Below are 20,291 nucleotides of genomic sequence, written 5' to 3'. Positions count from 1 at the left end.
ACAGTAGTCCCATGCTACATGGGGCCTCCTACCTGAGACTCAGCCTTCCTCTCCACGTGAACAAACTCTAAGCAAACCACATTAGGACCCGGTCTTCCAGCTTTACCCCAATACACACTGGAGTAACTGACAATCCATGAGGCATGAGCTCACAGTCAAAAAATTAGACACCAGCCAAAAACTACTATGAAAGCAAGCCAGCAAAAATACATGTCAGTATATAAATAATATGTTAATGTATACAATATTATAAAACAGAATTATTAGAAAAATGGAACAAGACTTTTAAATAAGCCTAATAAATATATTTAAGGAGTAAACAATAATATTAATAACGTGAAACAAGAAGAATCTAATTTTTTAAAAAAAGAACCAAATGAAAATACTGGGTCTGAAAACAATAAGAGTTGAAACAGAAAGTATAATAGGTCCAATAAGCAACAGGTCCCACAAGATTCATTAATTGATGAGAGGTAAGATCAGAATGAGGAACAATCCTAGAAGCAGAAGATAGGAAGTAAATACAGGGAGATGGAAAGCATAAAACAAGACTGAAGGGGTACGAAGAACCAGTTGAAGAAATAATGTAAATACATTTCCCAGCACTAAAGAGAGATGAGCAAATTCAGATTTAAAAGGTTCAAATAATGCTCAAAAAAGCACACCTAGAGACATTACAGTGACATTTAACAAATATAAAAATATTTGCCAATGTTCAAAACTGTCTGTATCCTTTACACTTGAAAACCGTTTTAGATTACACTTTTTCCAATGTATATCTTTTAGGTGTTGCCATTGTCTTTTGGCATCGAAAACTGAGGTGAAGAAACCTGAGACCAGCTTAATATATTTTTTCCCTTAGAGGTAACTTGATTTTTATAGTTGTTTTCTTTTTTTTTTTTTTTTAAGAATAAAGATTTTTATTAAGCATTGTAGGTTGCATTCAATAGCCTTCAGATACACTACACCACAATCCATCTATGATCAATCAAACCCAACAGCAGTTCATTCTTGCACAGTCCAGGATTTAGGGCAAAACTCCTTCAACTTACAGGAAGATCCTACTCAGCTCTGGTGAGCAGGGACTGGGGAATTACACCTCCTTTCTAATCACTAATGTATGATGAAGAGCATCAGGACAATTACATGAAAACGAATAAGAAGGGATTCTGATTTCAAAGTACACTGGAAACATTAAGAGAAACAGCACAATGATAGAAGTATACCCGCTTCTACTAAATTCTTGATGGGAAAGTTCTTAAGAACAAGCAGTTTGTTTCCTGCGACAGAAGAGGGAGGAAGGGTTTTTGTTTTGTTTTTTAAGATCAAAGGTTTTTTTCACAGAATTTCGTATTTTGCTAATATGAAGGCATAAAACAGCAACAAAGAACAAGAATGCATACAGCAGTGAATACACCAGGGTAATGTTGATATTTAAAACAGCTAGATATTTTTTGGAGGGGTTTTAGAATAAATGCAACAGAGGTCAATAATCACAAAATTTTAAGGTTAGAGCAAGATCAGTCAATAACCAAACACAGTAAACATCTTTTACAGGTCTGTAGTTGTTTTCTTTTGATGGAGGGGGTGAAGAGGAATCTAGTTACACAAAGGATTCTAAAGGACCTCAAGGACTCCCAGAGGTCAGCCACCACACTTTGAAAATTGTTGTGATAAGAAATCTCAACTTCTGATATCTCCCAGTCAAGAGACTCTTTTACTCTCTCCAGAAAATAAACTTGTCTCTTCTGCTGAGGTAGGAAAGAGACAGTCCCAGGCTTCAAGAAGTGGGGAAGAAAATGTAAGATCTGGTTGTTGTTTGGTGTTTTTAATCACTAAAAAAAGTTTTATTATGGAAAATTCTAAACATATAAATACATAAAAGTAGAAGGAATAGTATAATAAATCTCTCTTTAGCCATCATCCAGGTTCAATATCTAACTGCCTCTTAAACAGACTTTTTAAGAATCCATCAGTCGAAGCCTCCCTTGCACCCTGCCTTCCAGAGGTTCCTGGTGCTGACAAGTTCTGAGCCAGGATGTCATTCATCTTGCTTCCAGCTTTCTCTACTGCTGGTTTTGGGTCCTGCCTTTTTAACAAGCTAGTCAGTTTCAACTCATCCTTCTCCTTTCCAAATGCAAAAACGTTATTGCTTCCTCATTCTCTTTGTCTTTCTGGGTTTATGCCTTGTTCTTCATTCCTTCAGCATTTTTATAGGAGAGAATGAAGGTCAATACTGTGTTCAACTGCCATCTTCAATCAAAAGTTGACTGACTTCTTAAATTGGGTCCTTCTTTTCTCACATATTTCTGTCTTGATTATTATTCTTGTATATTACATTCTAGATGTTAATAACAATTATCTATTGAGTGCTTATGTAATTTAGCTTATTTGTTTATTAGGATATTTAATATTTCCAGCAAGATATATTATATCACTGTTATCCTAAATTACAAATGAGAAAAAAATAAAACTTAAAGAGCTTAATGATACCTAAACTATTAAGGAACTGGGATTTGAACCCAAGACCATCTGACCCCAAAGTCCAGGCTTCAAACCACTGTGCAAACTGACTCCCATTTCTTTAACCCTGTGAGAAGCCTTAAAGCTAGTCTAAGGGTCTCTAGGATATGTCTGGGTAACTGATTCTTGTTCAATTTCACAGCTTTAAATTCAAGGAAGTACTGGTCTGGGGAACCATGAGTGGTAAATGAGGACTGGGTTCATGCCTGAGGATATGATACTCTTCCATTCTAGGAGGGCTTATTACATGTGGGTAACAGGAAGGATGCAATGCACTTGCCTCAGCTGTGATGAGCCCTAGTCCACACACAGATTAGCCAACCTGCAGAATGTTCCAGGCCTGTGTATTTAGGAAGCCAGCTGAGCTTCTAAAAGGCTGCAGATATTCACTCACTCAGACTTATTCTCTGCAACTATGTCCTCTCTAAAGAGGCTCTTTTGGGGGAACCTCCATCTCTTGTTGGAGGATGTTACTGGGCTCTCTGCTGTGTGGCCTGACTGTGCTGACCTCCTTCTGCATCCTTTCAGTTAAGGGGATTTGGGAGGTTTACCGATGTGATGTCTGCATATGGTGCCTCAGACAAAATGAATCTACTATGAAACTCTTAAAGTGGTCACTCTGTCTTCCCATTTGATTTCCTTCACATTAGCATTAAATATTTTCAGAAAAACAACCAAGTCTTCAGTTTTAAAAGAATGAAGTAAAAAAAAAAAAAAAAAAAAAAAAAAAAAAAAAATAAAGAAAAGAAAGTATCTCTGGATTGAAAATCAATGAAAAAACAAGATTTATACAGGCCTCTGGAGGTAAAGAAGGAAAGAAAGAGAGAGGGGGAGGAGGAGGAGGAGGAGAAGGAGGGGAGAGAGAGAGAGAAGGAAGGAAGGTAGGAAGGGAGGGAGGGAGGGAGGAAGGAAGGGGCATCAGACAGTCTAGAGTCAAATCATTCAGCAAACTTCAAAGAATTGTCCATTTTCACTTATAAACCAATATCAAGGAGGAAAGTAAACCTTTTTTCAATTCCACAACACACTTATTCATGCACTATACACATTAGTCAGGCATGGGGACATGGAGACTGAGAACACAGTTTCTAAAAATGGCAAGAAAAGAGAGACTTACCGTGGACTGTGTTTGTGCCATGTATTCACTTTCCATTTTATTCAGACGTACATTTGTGTCCTCAAGCAATTCTTGAATATTTTCAGTGTGTCTCTTTTGAAGATCAAACTTTTCCTTTTCCATCTCCGCTACCGCATTGTGAAGCTATACAATGAAATAAAGAATGACATTTTCACAACTATAAAATAAACTACTTTGCTATTCAGAAAAAAATGCTTTTCCACATTCTTCTATTTATACGGTGGCCTGGACAACAAAAAATATAAAATCCACACATAAGCATCCAAAGTAAAGATATCATATTAAGAAACACCTAATTTTTTTCTTTACTTTCTTGAATTCAAAATTTTAACGGATGAACAAATATTAAAGGGAAATATCTGCCTCAGGTTGAAACAGTAAATAATGCATAAAATAGTAAAACAGTAAATAAATCAGACAATATAATGCCTCTACTAAACAGCACTAGTAACTAGTCTTAAGTCAGAAAATAAATATTTATAATATTGTTGATGAGGAATATTGTCTGTATTATTCACCTTATTTGTATGAAATTTTACACGAGCAATGTTTTTAAAAATGCTTTATACCCTACCCTAAACCCTGACAAGAAACTACTTTCAGCCATTCCATAACCTATACAGACACAGAAGCAAAGATCACATTACAAATCAAATAGAGGATAAGGAGGATGACTAAGAAGAACAATGCAGTGTAAGTCCTCATGCCCTAAGGTCTTTACTTATAAAGATTATTATGAGTACACTACTTAAATGAATAAAGTTTTAATATGTGTAAACTAAGGTAAAGAAAACAAAGACACAAATAAGGGAGGTCCAGACAAACTTCCACAGACAGCTTCCAAAGGGGTATGAAGATCTCTAGTCCCATCCTCTCCCCTATCTTTGTGGCAGTGGAATCTGAGTCTAATTCCCATCCCCTGCATCCAACTCCAGTATCGCTTAATGAGTGGAGAGCAGGAGTCCAAAGTGGTCTAAATGATATATGTGATTCTCTATCCATGAACAGGGGAGAGAGACAAATTTGACTAGGACAACAGCAGAGGAACAGGGAAGCCGCTGAGAGATGGGGCAGCTGGGTGCAGAATGCAGGCAATAACTATGGTAATTACTGGGACCCTGCCCAATGTGCAGTTTTGACTATTTTAAAGTAGTCTCCAAGTTCCCTAGAGAAGAGAAAACTCTTCCCAGCTTAGTAACACCTTGGCAGTCACTCTTCCCAGATAGGTCCTGATGCCACCATCCCCAGGACTATTTCAGACCAACAGTGCCTTCTTTGGAAGGCACATATAACTTGAAGTAAATATTTTCAAACCAGACTAATTAAGAGAATATCAGTATGAGTTAACTGAAGATCCTTACAATAGACTACTTCAAAAGTAGTAGCATATTTAATTTCTTTTAAATACATATTATAATCTGAACTAATAGCTAAGAACTTCGAAACAAAAGTACAGCTTTAATGAGTATAGAAGACCCATTCATAATGAGTATTTTTATTACATTAATCTTGGCACTGCTAAATTAAATGCTCCTCCAAGAACGATCCATCCACTACTGATTTCGTTTTCATCAAAACCAATTTTATGCTAATTTAAGTACTTAAGGGAAAGGGCATCATGTTGGCAACTCATTCAAATCATTCAAATATGTATGTATAAAAAGAAAGAAAATGAAAGGAAAAAAGCAAATGTAGTAAAATGTTATCATGTGGGGAATCTGGGTGAAGGGTATACGGGAATTCTTTTGACTAGTCTTGAAATTTTTCTGTATGTCTGAAATTACATCAAAATTAAAAGTTTTAAAAAAAGTTTATACTATAAATTCTAAAGTCTGGATGATATTTCGTTACCTGAAATTTTAGGAAAGAATTGATGAACTGGACTAAATCCAAAATTTAAAAGGTTTAACTTCTAAAAAGTGTCCTACTGCTATTTTCACATTAATATTGCTTAAAATCTACTGGCTATGACAAAAAAACTTAGAACATTAATTAAATCCAAGAATTAGTCAAAAGTCAGTTTTCTAAATAAAATCTGTTTTATAGAGTACTTGACTTTTAAAAGAAAATATACAAAACATGAACAGTGGCTATTTCTAGATTGTAGAACTTTAAGTTATTTTTATTTTGTTTTTTCATGTTTCTACATTTTCTACTGTGAACATCCATTATTTTTATAAATAAAAATGTTCCTTTGAAGCATAAGCTTTGATATTTTTTATGCAGCTTACCTTTTTTTCCCAATCATTATTCAGAGATTCTGTACTTTGTTCACATATCTTTTTTAGCTCTGCAATCTGGTTTTCTTTAGTCTCTCTGATGACTTGACAATCACGGATAAGGGTCTGAACTGTCAAAAATGATAAAAACATAGTTAAACCAATTCTAGATAGCACATAAGAGTTTGATTATATGAAATACAGCATATCGGTTAATAGATAATTCAGTTTTTTATCAAACTTCTCAATCTTCTCTTCTAAAATAACTCTTATTCTTTACTCTCTTTTTTTCCATTCCTAAGATCTCAGCCTTGATTGAATTCATCATTACTCCTTCCCTAGACATTTTTAACAGTGTGTTATCATCAAAAGTATCATCTGCCTCCAGATGGTCCTCTGTTGCTTTAAAGAGGCTTTTCTACCGTACAATCCAATAATGTTACTCTTGGGCTTAAAATTACCCCACAAATTTTCCTCACCTGAAAGATACAGGCCAAAAACCTTTAACATGGACAACAGCTCCTCGTGATCTGGCTGTTCTCTAGTCATATCTCTTGATACTTACATATTTTAAATCGGTATTGTAAACACACCAATCCATCTGCAGATTCCTGAAGATATAGTCTTTCAGACATCACTGTCTAACAGTTACCTTTCTGGAATGTGCTTCCTTCTCTTGTTGAAAAACTCCTACTCATCCCTGGACTGTCAATTCAGAAATCATCTTCTTTGTGACCCATTCATCAATCCAATTCCTCCGCTTGTCTGGACAGAAAGAAACTCTCCCCTCTATAGAACCTCATCTAGTTCTCCATTAAGTCACTTATTACATTATGTGTCATGTCTGTTTATATGCCTATGTCTTGTATAAAACTACATTTCCTGAGAAGAGAGATACTTCAAAATTTTATTCACAGGGTGTAACAGGGCCACACAGAAGAGTGCTCAAAAAAGATATGTATTAATTGAATAAATAAAGCAGCCCACCATTTCAATATATTTTTACTTGTAGTACTTTAAAATTACTTCCAAAGTTTGTGTTGCTTAAATGAAATATTTTAAAATTATACAAAATATTTCTCCTATAAATCATTTAAATTTCTATCTTCTTTTTCTAAAATTCTTTAAAGTGTTATGATTTAAGTGAAAAATTGTTTAATATATTCAAGTCACCTGGATGGTAAGATAAATTCAGCTGTATGTTTGATTGAATATAATATTTACTTAGTTTACTGAGTATGTTCTCATTCACTTACTTTGAGAGAGCAAAATTTTCATTAACATTTTCATAGAAATTTCTTTTACTTTTAAATTTCAACTATTCAACAAATAAGAGGAGAAGAATCCAAGTTAATTTAATATTAGTCTTTAGCAACTACAACACATTTTACTTTACAATTCCTAGTTTACAACAAAACTAAGACATGTTTGGAATTCAAAAAGCCTTAATGAACATTATTTTTAAAATTTAGGCATTTTTGAATTGCCTAGTTTGAATTAGGGTAAGAAAAGAAAACCTGGAAATAAATTTTGACTATTTTATAGCCACTGATAATATTTGGAGAAAGAACCTGAACAAACAGGTAATTATTTTCACCAACATTAAAGGCTGGAAAAATACATAAAAGTATTTACTTCATTAGTTAACTTATATATGTAACTGCCATCCTAAATTAGTAAAGGTATTATGATTCACTCAGATATACTCAGATTTGTTAATTTGGGAGAGAGCCTTTAAGCCCCACATGGAAAACCCTAATGACAACTTTCCTCTCCACTTTCCTCTTATTCATTGCCTATATCTTATTATTCACCAAATCCTACTGATTCACTTTTCAAAATGTCTTCAGCTCCATTCTCATTGTTCTCACTGCTATCACTCAGATATTCTGGCCACACAAAATTATGGAAGCACAGGAGCATAAAATTTTAGAACTGGAAGGGACTTTACTTATTGTTTGTTTCAACCTCACCATTTTATAACGAGTAGGCTAAGGCCCACAAACTTCCTGAACAGCAGAGCTGGGGTTAGAGCCTGTTTTCTAAAGAATGGAAAGCTCTCTCTCACTCCATTCTGCCTTCAACCATGGTAACAGACTTAGAACCGGCCTCACCACATTGAACCCACCCATCATTACCAGGGATATTTCTCCTAAAACACAAGCACCTAAAACTCACCTCTCAAAATTCTTCTCTGACTCCCCCACCTCCATCCCCACCCCCAATCCATACCATATACAGGGTAAAATTCAAACTTCTAAATGTGAAATTCAAGGTCATACTTAACCTAGCCCCAAGTCATCTTCCTAATCTTTTTAAATCTATTTCTTATTATATAGGATATCCACTCTAGCTAAATGGTTTTGCAGCATCCTTCCCAAAACTTACCATGACAAGCCTTCCTATCACAGTATCTGGAATTCTACTCTCCAACTATTCAAAGCTTACAAATATTTTAAAGATCTATTTCCAAAACATATTTTCATTTCAACATTCTCTCTTATGACCACCTGTTGTATTTAAATATTCTTACCCATGATCAGTCGATTTAACGTTTGATCATGTTTTCTTTTCCTTCTTAATGAGAGTGTAAAATGGGGAATATCCTTAAAATGGTTTTTCCATCAATCACAATACTAGCATATACTTTTAGGCATAAAGTAGGTACTTCACGCAATGAATTACACTAGACAAAGAGGACTGATTTCCATTTACTGCTTTGTAAAAGCCAATAAGCCCTAATTCCATGAGTGTCCTCAACTGACCCATGACAGTTCTAGCCCAATGGAAGACAGTTAAGTAGAGGGAGTAACAATGACAGATTCTTCCAATTCCTTAACCAAACCAACAATAACTACCCACCCCCACCACTAACACACACACACACACACACACACACACACACACGTACACTCACAGTTTTTCTCCAGACATTGATTTGAATACATGAAACCTACATAAACTCTTCCATTGATGGAAGCCCACATAAACTTTTCTATCTCATACTATAAACAATAAGAAATTGAATTTTTCTTTCTATAGCCACTAAAATAACATGAAAATGTTATTAAAGGGTTTATATGACAACCCAACATCACCTTTCTTTTCAAGCTTTCTAATAGTTTCCTCAGTTTCACTTTGTTTTTTTTTGTATAACGTTTTCAATTCTTCTATTTCATTATTCTTTCTTTCTAAAATCTGCAAATAAATTTAAAATGTTTTAGTATACCTTATTGTCTTAAACATAAAAAACATAATTTTTAAACACAGCACAACAGTTTTTGCAAATCTACCTCAGCTAATCCCATAAATGGTTCCCAAAAGACACAAAAATTCTGTAGTTGTACACTGAGAAAATTATTAAATTTTCTATAATTTGAAAGAAATATGTTTTGAATTTTCATGTATCAATTCTTAAGGGGACTATAAATAATAAAGTGACTCTCAAAAATATAATTGAGAGGTTGAACTGTCAGAAAGTAGCAGAAAGAAACCATCAGAAATTTGACATGTTAGGATTGTAAAGTTCACCTGCACACTGCATTGGAACAGAACATTTTTTTCAGGTGAGCATATATGCCTGAATCCTCCCACAAGGGCCCTTCTATCATTTTAATGCATGATAACAAGAATTCCCAGATTCACAGGAATATGACACATATTAGGGTTCCTTGATCTCTAGCTCTGCTATTGCGAATCAGAAAAACCAGCTTAAAATGTGTCAAAAATTGTATGAATATTTGACATCACTAATTCATACTGTATCAAATGTTTTTAAATTTAAAATGTTTTAAATTTAATCACTTAATAAAATTGTATTATGATTTGTACTTCTAGATACATCTACAATCAACAAACCTAAAGAAAACATCAAAATATAGGAAAGCTAGCAAGCAGGGGAAAATGTGCTAACCAAGGGAAAAAAAGAAAACCACATTAATGCAGAAGTATGAATATCCACTTTCCTTCCGGTTGGGATATATTTCCTACACATGAAGTCAGCTAAAAAACAGTTGTTTATCAATGTCTAACCAACATTTCTTAGTGCTTTTAATACCAGCATTTTACTTTACCTTTCATTGTTTTAGTCCCACCTGTAGCATTGATTGGTAAATAAGAAAAGGGGCTAATTTGACTCTGCTGTCCAAAAAAGAAATGAAATGGAAAAGACTGTCTGCAAATAGAAAAGACACGTAATTTTTTTTCTTCCCTATTCCTGACACTTAAAAATATCATATATTCAACAAACTGATGAACATACATTCCAAATCTGGCATCAAGTCCAGGATTTTATTTATATTTTACCTGGCACTTGAAACTATTTGCATTGCTTCCTTTCTTCTCACAAAATTTATTTAAAAAGAGAAATTCCTGGAAAGGATTTTACTATTAAATATTTTTCTTAGGATAGGTTTTTGTAACAGACATACTAAGGAGCTACTTCAAACTCTGTTACCATGATTTTTCCAAATATACCATTTATATTCGTTTACATTAAGAATGACTACATATCAATAGATTCTATTTTTTGGGCAAATATTAAATTATACATAAATTATAATTACTGTATCTCCAAAATATTTATGATAAGGAACTGTTTTATTTAAACACTTTAAAATACAATTCTATTAAGAGCAAAAAATATTTCCCTTTAAAATTTGAATGGGAGAGAGGAAAAAAAGGAAAAGCATTAAATATTTTATCTGTTTCCTTTGTCAGATACTGGTTTCCATCTCATTGCTCTGAAAGAAGATGAGCCAAATATGCAGCTGACTAAATATTAATATCCTTTTAAGAAAGTTTCAATGCATAAACTATGGCCTCACTTTCCTGCCTCTGTTTCTGTGACTCAGATTTGGGAAGCAGAATCACAGGCTTAGTTTTGATACAGCAATGCTAAATTTCTATTTGGAACAACTTTCAGTATTTAAAAAAAGAAAATCCAAAATAATCGCCACTAAATTGTTTTAATCATTTCTAAAACACAGTAGCAACTGAAATTCCATGTAAAATAACCATGATTTCAAAATATCACAGTGCTGGACCAGTTAAGAAGAAAAACAAAATTTATTTAAAATGAAGATTGAAAAATTAGCAGGTATAAATCCCAATTAGATACTTAAGAAAGAAGCCTATATTGTCAGCACTAACATTAGAACACATGTATTCTACACCAAACAGAATTTAAGTGCAAGACTTCTTTCCAAAGTTAAAAAGGAATTTTTAATTACTGGAGAACAAAGAAAATTAGGGCAAAACAAATTCTAGTCTTAACAGCTGATGTCTTAACTCAAATGAAGGGTAATGATAGTATGTAAATACTATAATAAGGCCAGCCTTAAAACAAGGGTTAAACTAATAGGCAATGTAAACTGTACGACTTTACATAAACACGTATGTTTAGCAAATAATATTTAAGAATCAACTCTTGCTGAGATTTTACTTTAGCAAATTCCGTTTTTAACAAAGACTATCATACAATACATAAATGGATGGGTGGACGGATAAAGAGATCCCAAGACTTACAATATTTTAAATATTCAATATAAATAAGAGAGTAAGTGATATTCCCTACCTTCTGAACATCCATATCATGTTTCTGCTGCAGTTTAAGCTTCTCTTCATGAAATTTAGCTTCCATCATTTTTGTTTTCATGCCCAACTTCAAGGAAAATATTTTAAAGGTGTTATTAATTTACTCACCCTTTTGGCAAAAATACACAAATTAAATAAAAATAACTCCCTATATCAAAAAGAACATATAGAATGGTCCACTTTTATTTTGTAGCCACAGATTCTAGCAACCACATTAAATACACCAATATGTTGGTTACATTCGTTCAATAATTTCCAACCTAATTAAAATCTTCAAAATAAATTTCACTTGTTAGGCAAACTGACAATAGTAAGTATAGATTCATCAATTATTTACCCCTTTATCCCCCAAAAATACAGTCATTTTAAAGTGACCTTTTGCTTTTAAATTTAAATCTACATAGTAACTTAGCCTTTGAGTATTATTTTTAATTTAAGTCTATTCCAACTTTGCACTTTTTCCTTTTCTCACATCTATGTGCTTGTTTTAAAATACTCATAAATATTTACCTACATACTAACGTATGTATGAATGAAGGCCCATAAATATGGCAAATTATTGATAAACCCACATCTTTCTCAACAGGCTTTCAAGTTCTGTACCCTGAACTCTCAGACCCCAAAACCGTCAAGTCAAATGAATGATCTTTTGAGCTTTCATTGACAGCATCTATACTCCTCAAAGCTCCACCACATGCAACAGCACTGTGAACACAGCAAGAACACAACCAATACTTGTTGACAATAATGGATGCATGACAGAAAAAATTAAAAGCCTAGGACTATGTGACAGGTTTTAAGAAGAATGACATAAAACTGATTACCTCAAATGTGAAAATATTTCACCACATGATTCCTTACTGTTTAAAAGAATATGTACACTGGAATCTAACAGACCTCATTTCTAATTTTAATTCTAATCGTATCATGTGTTAACTGGTTTGCATTTGGGCAAGTTACCACTTTGAGCCTCTCTTGCCTCTTCTGCTAATTAAGGGTTATTATACCTACCTCAAATGTATAATCAATGACCATGCACAGTCCAATGCATGGCAAGAAGTAAGTGTGCAAAAACTACTAGACAACAACTTCCAGGAAATTTTTCTTATAAAATATTAGACATATATTGTCAAAACATTTTTCTTGAACATTTTTGAATTACACTTTAGAATTTTCAACATTTGTTTCAAATGCAAAATAAATAATGAATTTGAACTTAACAAGAAAACTTGCAGGATCAAACCAACATTTCAAAATGAAATTTTAAAATTTTACAAATACAATTAAACATAATGTAGATTCATGATTTTAAAATGTATGAATGAAGAAAGGAGACCGTTACCTGCTTACTATGCAAAGAAGAAGAAATCTGAATGTTTTCATTCTCACACCTCTAAATCACATTACTTTTTATTTTAACATACAGGGGGCTGGGTAATCTAAGTTCACATGAAGATCTTTGACAGAAGCATTTTGGGAATCTATTAAAAAAGAATCAACTCAAAAAACAAGGTGACAAATCTGGCCAGGTAAATTAGAAATGATTCACTGCCTAATCTTTCCATAATACCTTCTAAAGAACTTGTCATACCCTCAACTTCTGAGGGTCAGCTCTACCTACAATGTAACTATGCCCTTCTATCCCATCCCACCACCTCCCACCCGGTCAGTCTTGGTTAATCATATTAGGAATAAATACTGACAAAGGAATAAGCAATCCATTGGCTAGCAAATAATCATTCAGATTTTCTCTCTCCAGAATATGAACCAAAACTGCAAGTTAGCTAGTTGGGGATTAAACCCAAATTCTGGAGGGGCAGCAAACAAGAGTACATAAATGAATCCAGTATGCGGAGGAAACCAAAGCAAATACACAAACACAGCAAAGACTAGAAATGACGCAGCCTCTGAGATATGAAGTATCTCTAGGCCCCAGTGGTCTCTGTAACACCAGTTTACCCTTCAACACCAAAGGATCTGTGTGTCCTTTTTTATGTTAGGTAGCTTGATGGATCTATGTTCCTTGCAACCAAAGAGATGTACCTAAACTCTTTTTGTGTAACTATTTACCTTGGTATGATGTTAAACTTAAAGAAATGTTGCAATAATAGCATAAGGAGTTCCCATATACGCTTTACCCAGATTCACAAATTCTTTTCTTTTTGCCCAAGACATTTTATCATATTCTATATATATATAAATACACACATACATATCCATATTATTCTGAATTATTTGAGTAAGTTAGCGACATCAAGCCTCTTTGCCCCTAAAAACTTCAGTGAGCATTTCCTAAGAACAAGTACAGTGTCTTTCATAATCACAGCAACAGTCATCAAGATCAGGAAATATATTAACACAATATTATCTACCACTCAGTCTACAGTCAAGTTTTATCAATTATTACAATAACACCTTTCATAGCTATTTTTTCCTAGTCCAGGATCCATTCCAGATCATGCATTGCATTTAGCTGTCATGACAAGTGTATCTCCTTTAACCTGCAACAGTTCTTCAGCTTTTGTGTTTCCTTACCCTGAAATTTTTGAAGAGTACAGCCAGTTATTCAATGTTCCTCAATTCAGATTTGTCTGATACTTCCACATGATTAGATTTATCTGATATTGGCAGGAATACCAATGGAGTGATAATGTGTTCTTTTTCACTGCACTTTTTTTGAAACACAGGGTGTCAGTTTGACCCTGTATTACCAATGAAAGATCTGATGACCTAGCTGAGGAGGTGAACACCAAGATACTATGAGCACAGTATAAAAAGAAAGTTTTGCTATTGCCATTCTTAAAAGAGAGAGAGAGAGAAAAGGGAGTTATTCTTCACTTGAAACTAGCTCTAAATTTCTGCCCTGTATTCTAAAGCAAAACTAATGAATCATCAGAATTAGAATACCAAAACTACCTTATTAGCATAATATATAAAATAATACCAGAATACAAGGTAAAGATATATTTAGATATGTATATACAGTCAATCCTTGTTATTCAGATTCCATATTTGCTAAAAAAAAAAAAAAAATTGTAACCTCAAAATCAATATATGTGGCACTTTCACAGTCATTTACAGACAAGCACAAAAAGATGAAAAATTTTAGTTGCCCGACATGTATGTTTCCAACTGAGGTTGAACAAGGCAACACTCAAGCCTTTTTGTTTTAGCTCTAATACTATAAACAAGTATCCTTTTTGTGGTACATTTAGTGTCACATTCTTGTGCTTCTTTGTTTGTGATTTCACTGTTTAAAATGGCTTCTAAGCATAGTGCTGAAGTGCTATCTAGTGTTCCTAAGAGCAAGAAGGCTGTGCTCTAGCTTAGGAGAAAATGTGTGTTAGATAAGCTTGATTCAGGTATGAGTTATAGTGCCACTTGCCATGAGGTCAATGTTAATGATTCAACAATATATGTTAAATAAGGCATCTTTAACCAGAAACAAACATAAAACAAGATTATATATTGATGGCTTGGTGAAAATGTTGTGACCAGAGACTTGTAGGGACCTAAACTTGGATGTCCCTAGGAGCAGTGGTTCAGTATTTGCTAATTCAATATTCATGTAACTTTATAGAACATAACTAGTGTGAATAATGAGAACTGCCTGTTATGTATTTGTATATGTATATATAAACACAACACATACATATGTAATATATATACACACATACATTGTACATGTAAAATATATTGAACAGCATTGTTTAATAAATAAACTGAAAGACTGAATTTAACGCTTCTAATTTGTTTGATCTCCAAGTAACCCAGATTCCAAACAACTTTTAAGTTTCCTTTTCCTGGGTTTGGAATACCTGTAAATTTAAGAAGCCTGAAGATCTGCTTCAGGCTATGATGGAGAAAATGGTACTAAACTAACTAACCTCTCACTGTTAACCATAAAAGTGAATAAAAGATATAAGTTAACTGTTTTCAGGCAATGGATAATGGGTGGGGGAATACTGCAACCCCTGAGAGAATGGAAACGCATTGGCTGAGCCCTACGATCTTTCAGCTCTCTGCCTGGAAACCATTATCCAGCCACAGCACAACTGGAGTCAGGCAGAGGACCATGGGTACAACGAGCTGAGGTGGCAAAAATCAGTTAAGAGTAGCTGAAGGCACTGGCATCTGAAGTACAGGGCACCAAAGTAAAAGCTACACAGCAGGATCCTCCGCTAATCCTTGACCACGGGATGGGATGTGCGAGGACTAGGTGAGACCAAAAGTGAAAAAACAACAGAGCATGGCTGCTACGAGGTAGAGAATATAACAGATAACACAGATTAAACAGTGCTGGGGGCCTTGAACATCCTGTCTGGCCAGAATGGAGAGACCTTCCTAAAAATCTTTGAAAATCCCAGACGTCCACCTGAAACACAGAAAAGGTCATATCCTAGGCCTACTCTAGTGAAGCCTGTTGCCAAAAAAGCCTAAAAGCAAGGCTTCGTAAGATCCTCAGAGGAGAAAGAGTTTGTATGCTGGGTTCCACATACCCAAGTTAAAGGTGATCAACCAGTAAGTCACAGCCTACAAGAACCAAAAAAAAAAAAAAAATTTTCTTCAGAGGAAAATAACAGAATCCAGAGTCTGTATGAGGTATCATTTACAATGTCTTTTATGCAAAAGTTGACAAACTCATGAAAAACAAAAGCTGTCCACAGCAAGAACAAAGTAAATAAATAAAAGGATTAATAAGGCCCCAAGATGGCCCTATTCAGTACACAAGACTTTAAAGCAGCTAATATAAATATCTTCAATAAGGAAAGAAAAATATATTCAAAAAAAAGGAAATTTTTATTCAAATGAGAGAATAGATATGGAATCTCAGCAGAGAAATGGAAACTTTTATAAAAAGGAGACAAATGGAAATTCTAGAATGTAAAATTACAGTAACTGAAAAGAAGAAATTCACTGCATGGGCTTAACAGCAGGTTGGAGATGGCAGAAAAAGGACCTATAAACTTGATGACATATCAGTAGAAACAGATCAATTAGAATAGACAGATATTTAATATTTATTAAATATTAAGTTCAATAAATATTAATTTAATATATTTATATTTATTAATATTAATGTATTTCTATTACATAGATCAATAGAAATAGAAAATATAAACCAAAGAATTGAGAAAAGAAGATTGAGGAATTGAAGAAAACAAGCAAAAGCTTCAGGAATAGAGACATAATCAAAGAGAAATTGGAGTTAAAGAAATGATAAAATTATTTCCCAAATTTAACAAAAATAAAAATACAAACTTACAGATTCAACATGTTCAGTGAGCCCTAAGCCAGATAAATACAAAGGAAACTGCCCTCAGGTACATTATACTAAAACTGCTGAAAATCAAAGATAAAGAGAAACTCTTTAAAGGAGCCAGAAGAAAAGACACATTACATACAGGGGAACAATAATAGGAATGATTGCTTACTCCTCATCAGAAACAATGGAGATAAGAGGACAAAGGAATAGGATCCTAAAAGAGCTGAAAGAAAAAAAACATTGCAGATGAAAGGAAAACTAACAAAGCAGGTCAATAGCACAATTGCACTTCAAGAATTCTAAAGGGAGAACCTAAGATGGCAGCTAGGAGAGATGGGGCAAAAAAATACCTCCAAGAAAAATACTAGATAAAAGCCAGAAAATGACCCAGAACACCAGTTCCAGTGATGCACCAGCGGCACAAGGTCTGCTAAATCCACAGGGACCCTGCACTTGGTGAAACTGGGAGTCTGCGTTATGAAACAAGTGAATAAGCCTGCTGAATATCTGGCAGCCATGCTGGGGCATGGGGAACCTGTGGGTTGGTGTTTGGAGGAGGACTAGTTCTTTTTTAAAAAACCCAAAAGTGGCTGCAGATAAGGCAGCAAGAACCACACAGTGAAGTGTGTCAGGAAAAGGCTGTGCAAATGCCTCAATATCTGGGGTGGAAGACAGCCTTTCACGCACCGGCTGCTAATTGTCTCGGAGCGAGGAAGGCAGAGGTGAGCCAAAAGGGGAAGATAACCATGCCCCTTGCAGCCATCTTCCCAGCGGTGTGCCCAGCAGTGGAGCCACAGCCCAGAGCCGCGCCAAAAAAAACCCAGTGTGACAGGAAGTGTTTCCAGCATCACGTGCACACACCATAATATCGGGCGTGGATAATAGCTTTTCACACATCAACAGCTAATTGTCCCAGAGCTGGGAAGACGGAGCTGTGCGAAAAGGGGGAAATTAACACACCCTGTACAGCCATCCTTTCAGCAGGCTGGGAACGCACTTACACAGCCGGTGGCCCAGAACTTCCCTTGAGGGACAGCATGCACTTGTGATGTACCACAACCTTCCCTCTGCAGAGGCCCTAGAAGGGCACAGCTTGGAAGAGGGACTCATTTGAAAGGACTTGTGGGTCAGCGGCAGAGACAATCTGTGCCAAGACTGAACTGAAGGTTTAGACTCTTGGAACAGCCTTAAATCTCCTGGAACACCTGGGAGGATTGATTATTAAAGCTGCCCTCCCTCCCAAACCGCTCAGACACGTGACCCACATTCAGGGCAGACAGCACCAACAACACACCCAAACTTGGTGCACCAATTGAACCCCACAAGAATCAATTCCCCACACACCACAAAGACAAAGTTGGGGAGAACTGACTTGAGGGAAATAGGTGGCTCATAGACACCATCTGCTGGTTAGTTAGAGAAAGTGTACACCACCAAGCTGTAGATCTGACAAATTAAAGACAAGTGTTTGAATAAATCTACATATCCTAAAAGAACCGTATCAAATTAAGCAAATGCCAAAAGGCCAAAAACAACAGAAAACTTTAAAGCATAGGAAAAAAACAGACGATATGGATAACCCAAACCCAAACACCCAAATCAAAAGATCAGAGAAGACACAGTACTTGGAGCGATTAATCAAAGAACTAAAGACAAATGATGAGAGCATGGCACAGGGTATAAAGGACATCAGGAAGAGCATGGATATAAAGGGCATCAAGAAGACCCTAGAAGAGCATAAAGAAGAAATTGCAAGACTAAATTAAAAAACAGATGATCTTATGGAAATAAAAGAAACTGTTGGCCAAATTAAAAAGATTCTGGATACTCATAGTACAAGACTAGAGGAAGCTGAACAACGTACCAGTGACCTCAAGGGCAACAGAATGGAAAATGAAAGAACAAAAGAAAGAATGGGGAAAAAATCAAAAAAATTGAAATGGACCTCAGGGATATGACAGATAAAATATCCAAATATAAGACTCACTGGTGTCCCAGAAGCGGAAGAGAAGAGTAAAGGTCTAGAAAGAGTACTCGAAGAAATTGTTGGGGAAAACTTTCCAAACCTTATACACAATATAAATACACAAAGCATAAATGCCCAGCGAACTCCAAATAGAATAAATCCAAATAAACCCACTTCAAGACATATTCTGATCAGACTCTCAAATACTGAAGAGAAGGAGCAAGTTCTGAAAGCAGCAAGAGAAAAGGAATTCACCACATACAAAGGAAACAACATAAGACTAAGTAGTGACTACTCAGCGGCCACCATGGAGGCGAGAAGGCAAGTGGCATGACATATTTAAAATTCTGAGAGAGAAAAATTTCCAACCAAGAATACTTTCTCCAGCAAAGCTCTCCTTCAAATTTGAGGGAGAGCTTAAATTGTTCACAAACAAACGCTGAGAGATTTTGCCAATAAAAGACCTGCTCTACTTCAGATACTAAAGGGAGCCCTACCGACAGAGAAACAAAGAAAGGAGAGAGAGATATGGAGAAAAGTTCAGTACTAAAGAGATTCAATATTGGTTCATTGAGGGACAGTAAGAGAGAGAGGGAAAAAATATATCTGACAAACATAAACCAAAGGATAGGATGGCCAATTCAAGAAATGCCTTCACAGTAATAACATTGAATGTAAATGGATTAAACTCCCCAATGAAAAGACATAGATTCACAGAATGGATCAAAAAATATGAACCATCAACATGTTGCATACAAGAGACTCATCTTAGACACAGGGACACAAAGAAATTGAAAGTGAAAGGATGGAAAAAATATTTCATACAAGATACAGCCAAAAGAAAGCAGGAGTAGCAATACTAGTCTGAGATAAAATAGACTTTAAATGCAAGGATGTTATGAGAGACAAAGAAGGCCACTACATACTAATAAAAAGGGCAATTCAACAAGAAGAAATAACAAACATAAATGTTTATGCACACAATCTTTGTGCCACAAAATACATGAGACAAACACTGGCAAAACTAAAGGAAGCAATGGATGTTTCCACAATAATTGTGGGAGACTTCAACACGTCACTCTCTCCTATAGATAGATCAACCAGACAGAAGACCAATAACGAAATTGAAAACCTAAACAATCTGATAAATGAATTGGATTTAACAGCCATATATAGAGCATTACATCCCAAATCACCAGGATGCACATACTTCTCTAGTGATCATGGAACTTTCTCCAGAATAGACCATATGCTGGGACATAAAACAATCCTCAATAAATTTTAAAAAAAAATTGAAATTATTCAAAGCACATTCTCTGACCACAGTGGAATACAGTTAGAAGTCAATAACCATCAGAGACTTAGAAAATTCACAAACACCTTCAGTTTAAACAACACACTCCTAAAACAAATGGTTTATAACGTAGACTGTAGGGGAACTAGCGATAGAGAGCAATCAATGAAGGGGGAAAGATAACCAAATAAGAACAGATAAGCTATCAGGGTAAATTTAATGTTCTGGGAATGCCCAGGAATGACTTGCTTTGTTAATTTCTGATGGGTATGGTAGGAAATAGTTAACAG

The 20,291-nt window shown here is 35.0% G+C and overlaps 1 protein-coding gene across 2 annotated transcripts in view; it reads right to left on the bottom strand.

The window, feature by feature from the left end:
- Nucleotides 1-20,291, bottom strand: part of CEP112 (centrosomal protein 112) — a 560,812-nt gene that overhangs the window by 426,444 nt on the left and 114,077 nt on the right. For both annotated transcript variants that reach the window (XM_037809125.1, XM_037809126.1), the window contains 4 exons: nt 11,456-11,542; nt 8,979-9,078; nt 5,893-6,011; nt 3,641-3,784 (listed from right to left, as the gene is read on the bottom strand). In XM_037809125.1, the coding sequence (XP_037665053.1) occupies nt 3,641-3,784; nt 5,893-6,011; nt 8,979-9,078; nt 11,456-11,542 (450 nt within the window). The remainder of the gene's footprint in view (nt 1-3,640; nt 3,785-5,892; nt 6,012-8,978; nt 9,079-11,455; nt 11,543-20,291) is intronic.

This window comes from Choloepus didactylus, chromosome 18 (genome assembly GCF_015220235.1).
Source record: "Choloepus didactylus isolate mChoDid1 chromosome 18, mChoDid1.pri, whole genome shotgun sequence".
NCBI classification, from domain to species: Eukaryota; Metazoa; Chordata; class Mammalia; order Pilosa; family Megalonychidae; genus Choloepus; species Choloepus didactylus.
Note: the sequence above shows the minus strand (reverse complement) of the source record. Positions and strands in the feature narration are given on the sequence as shown.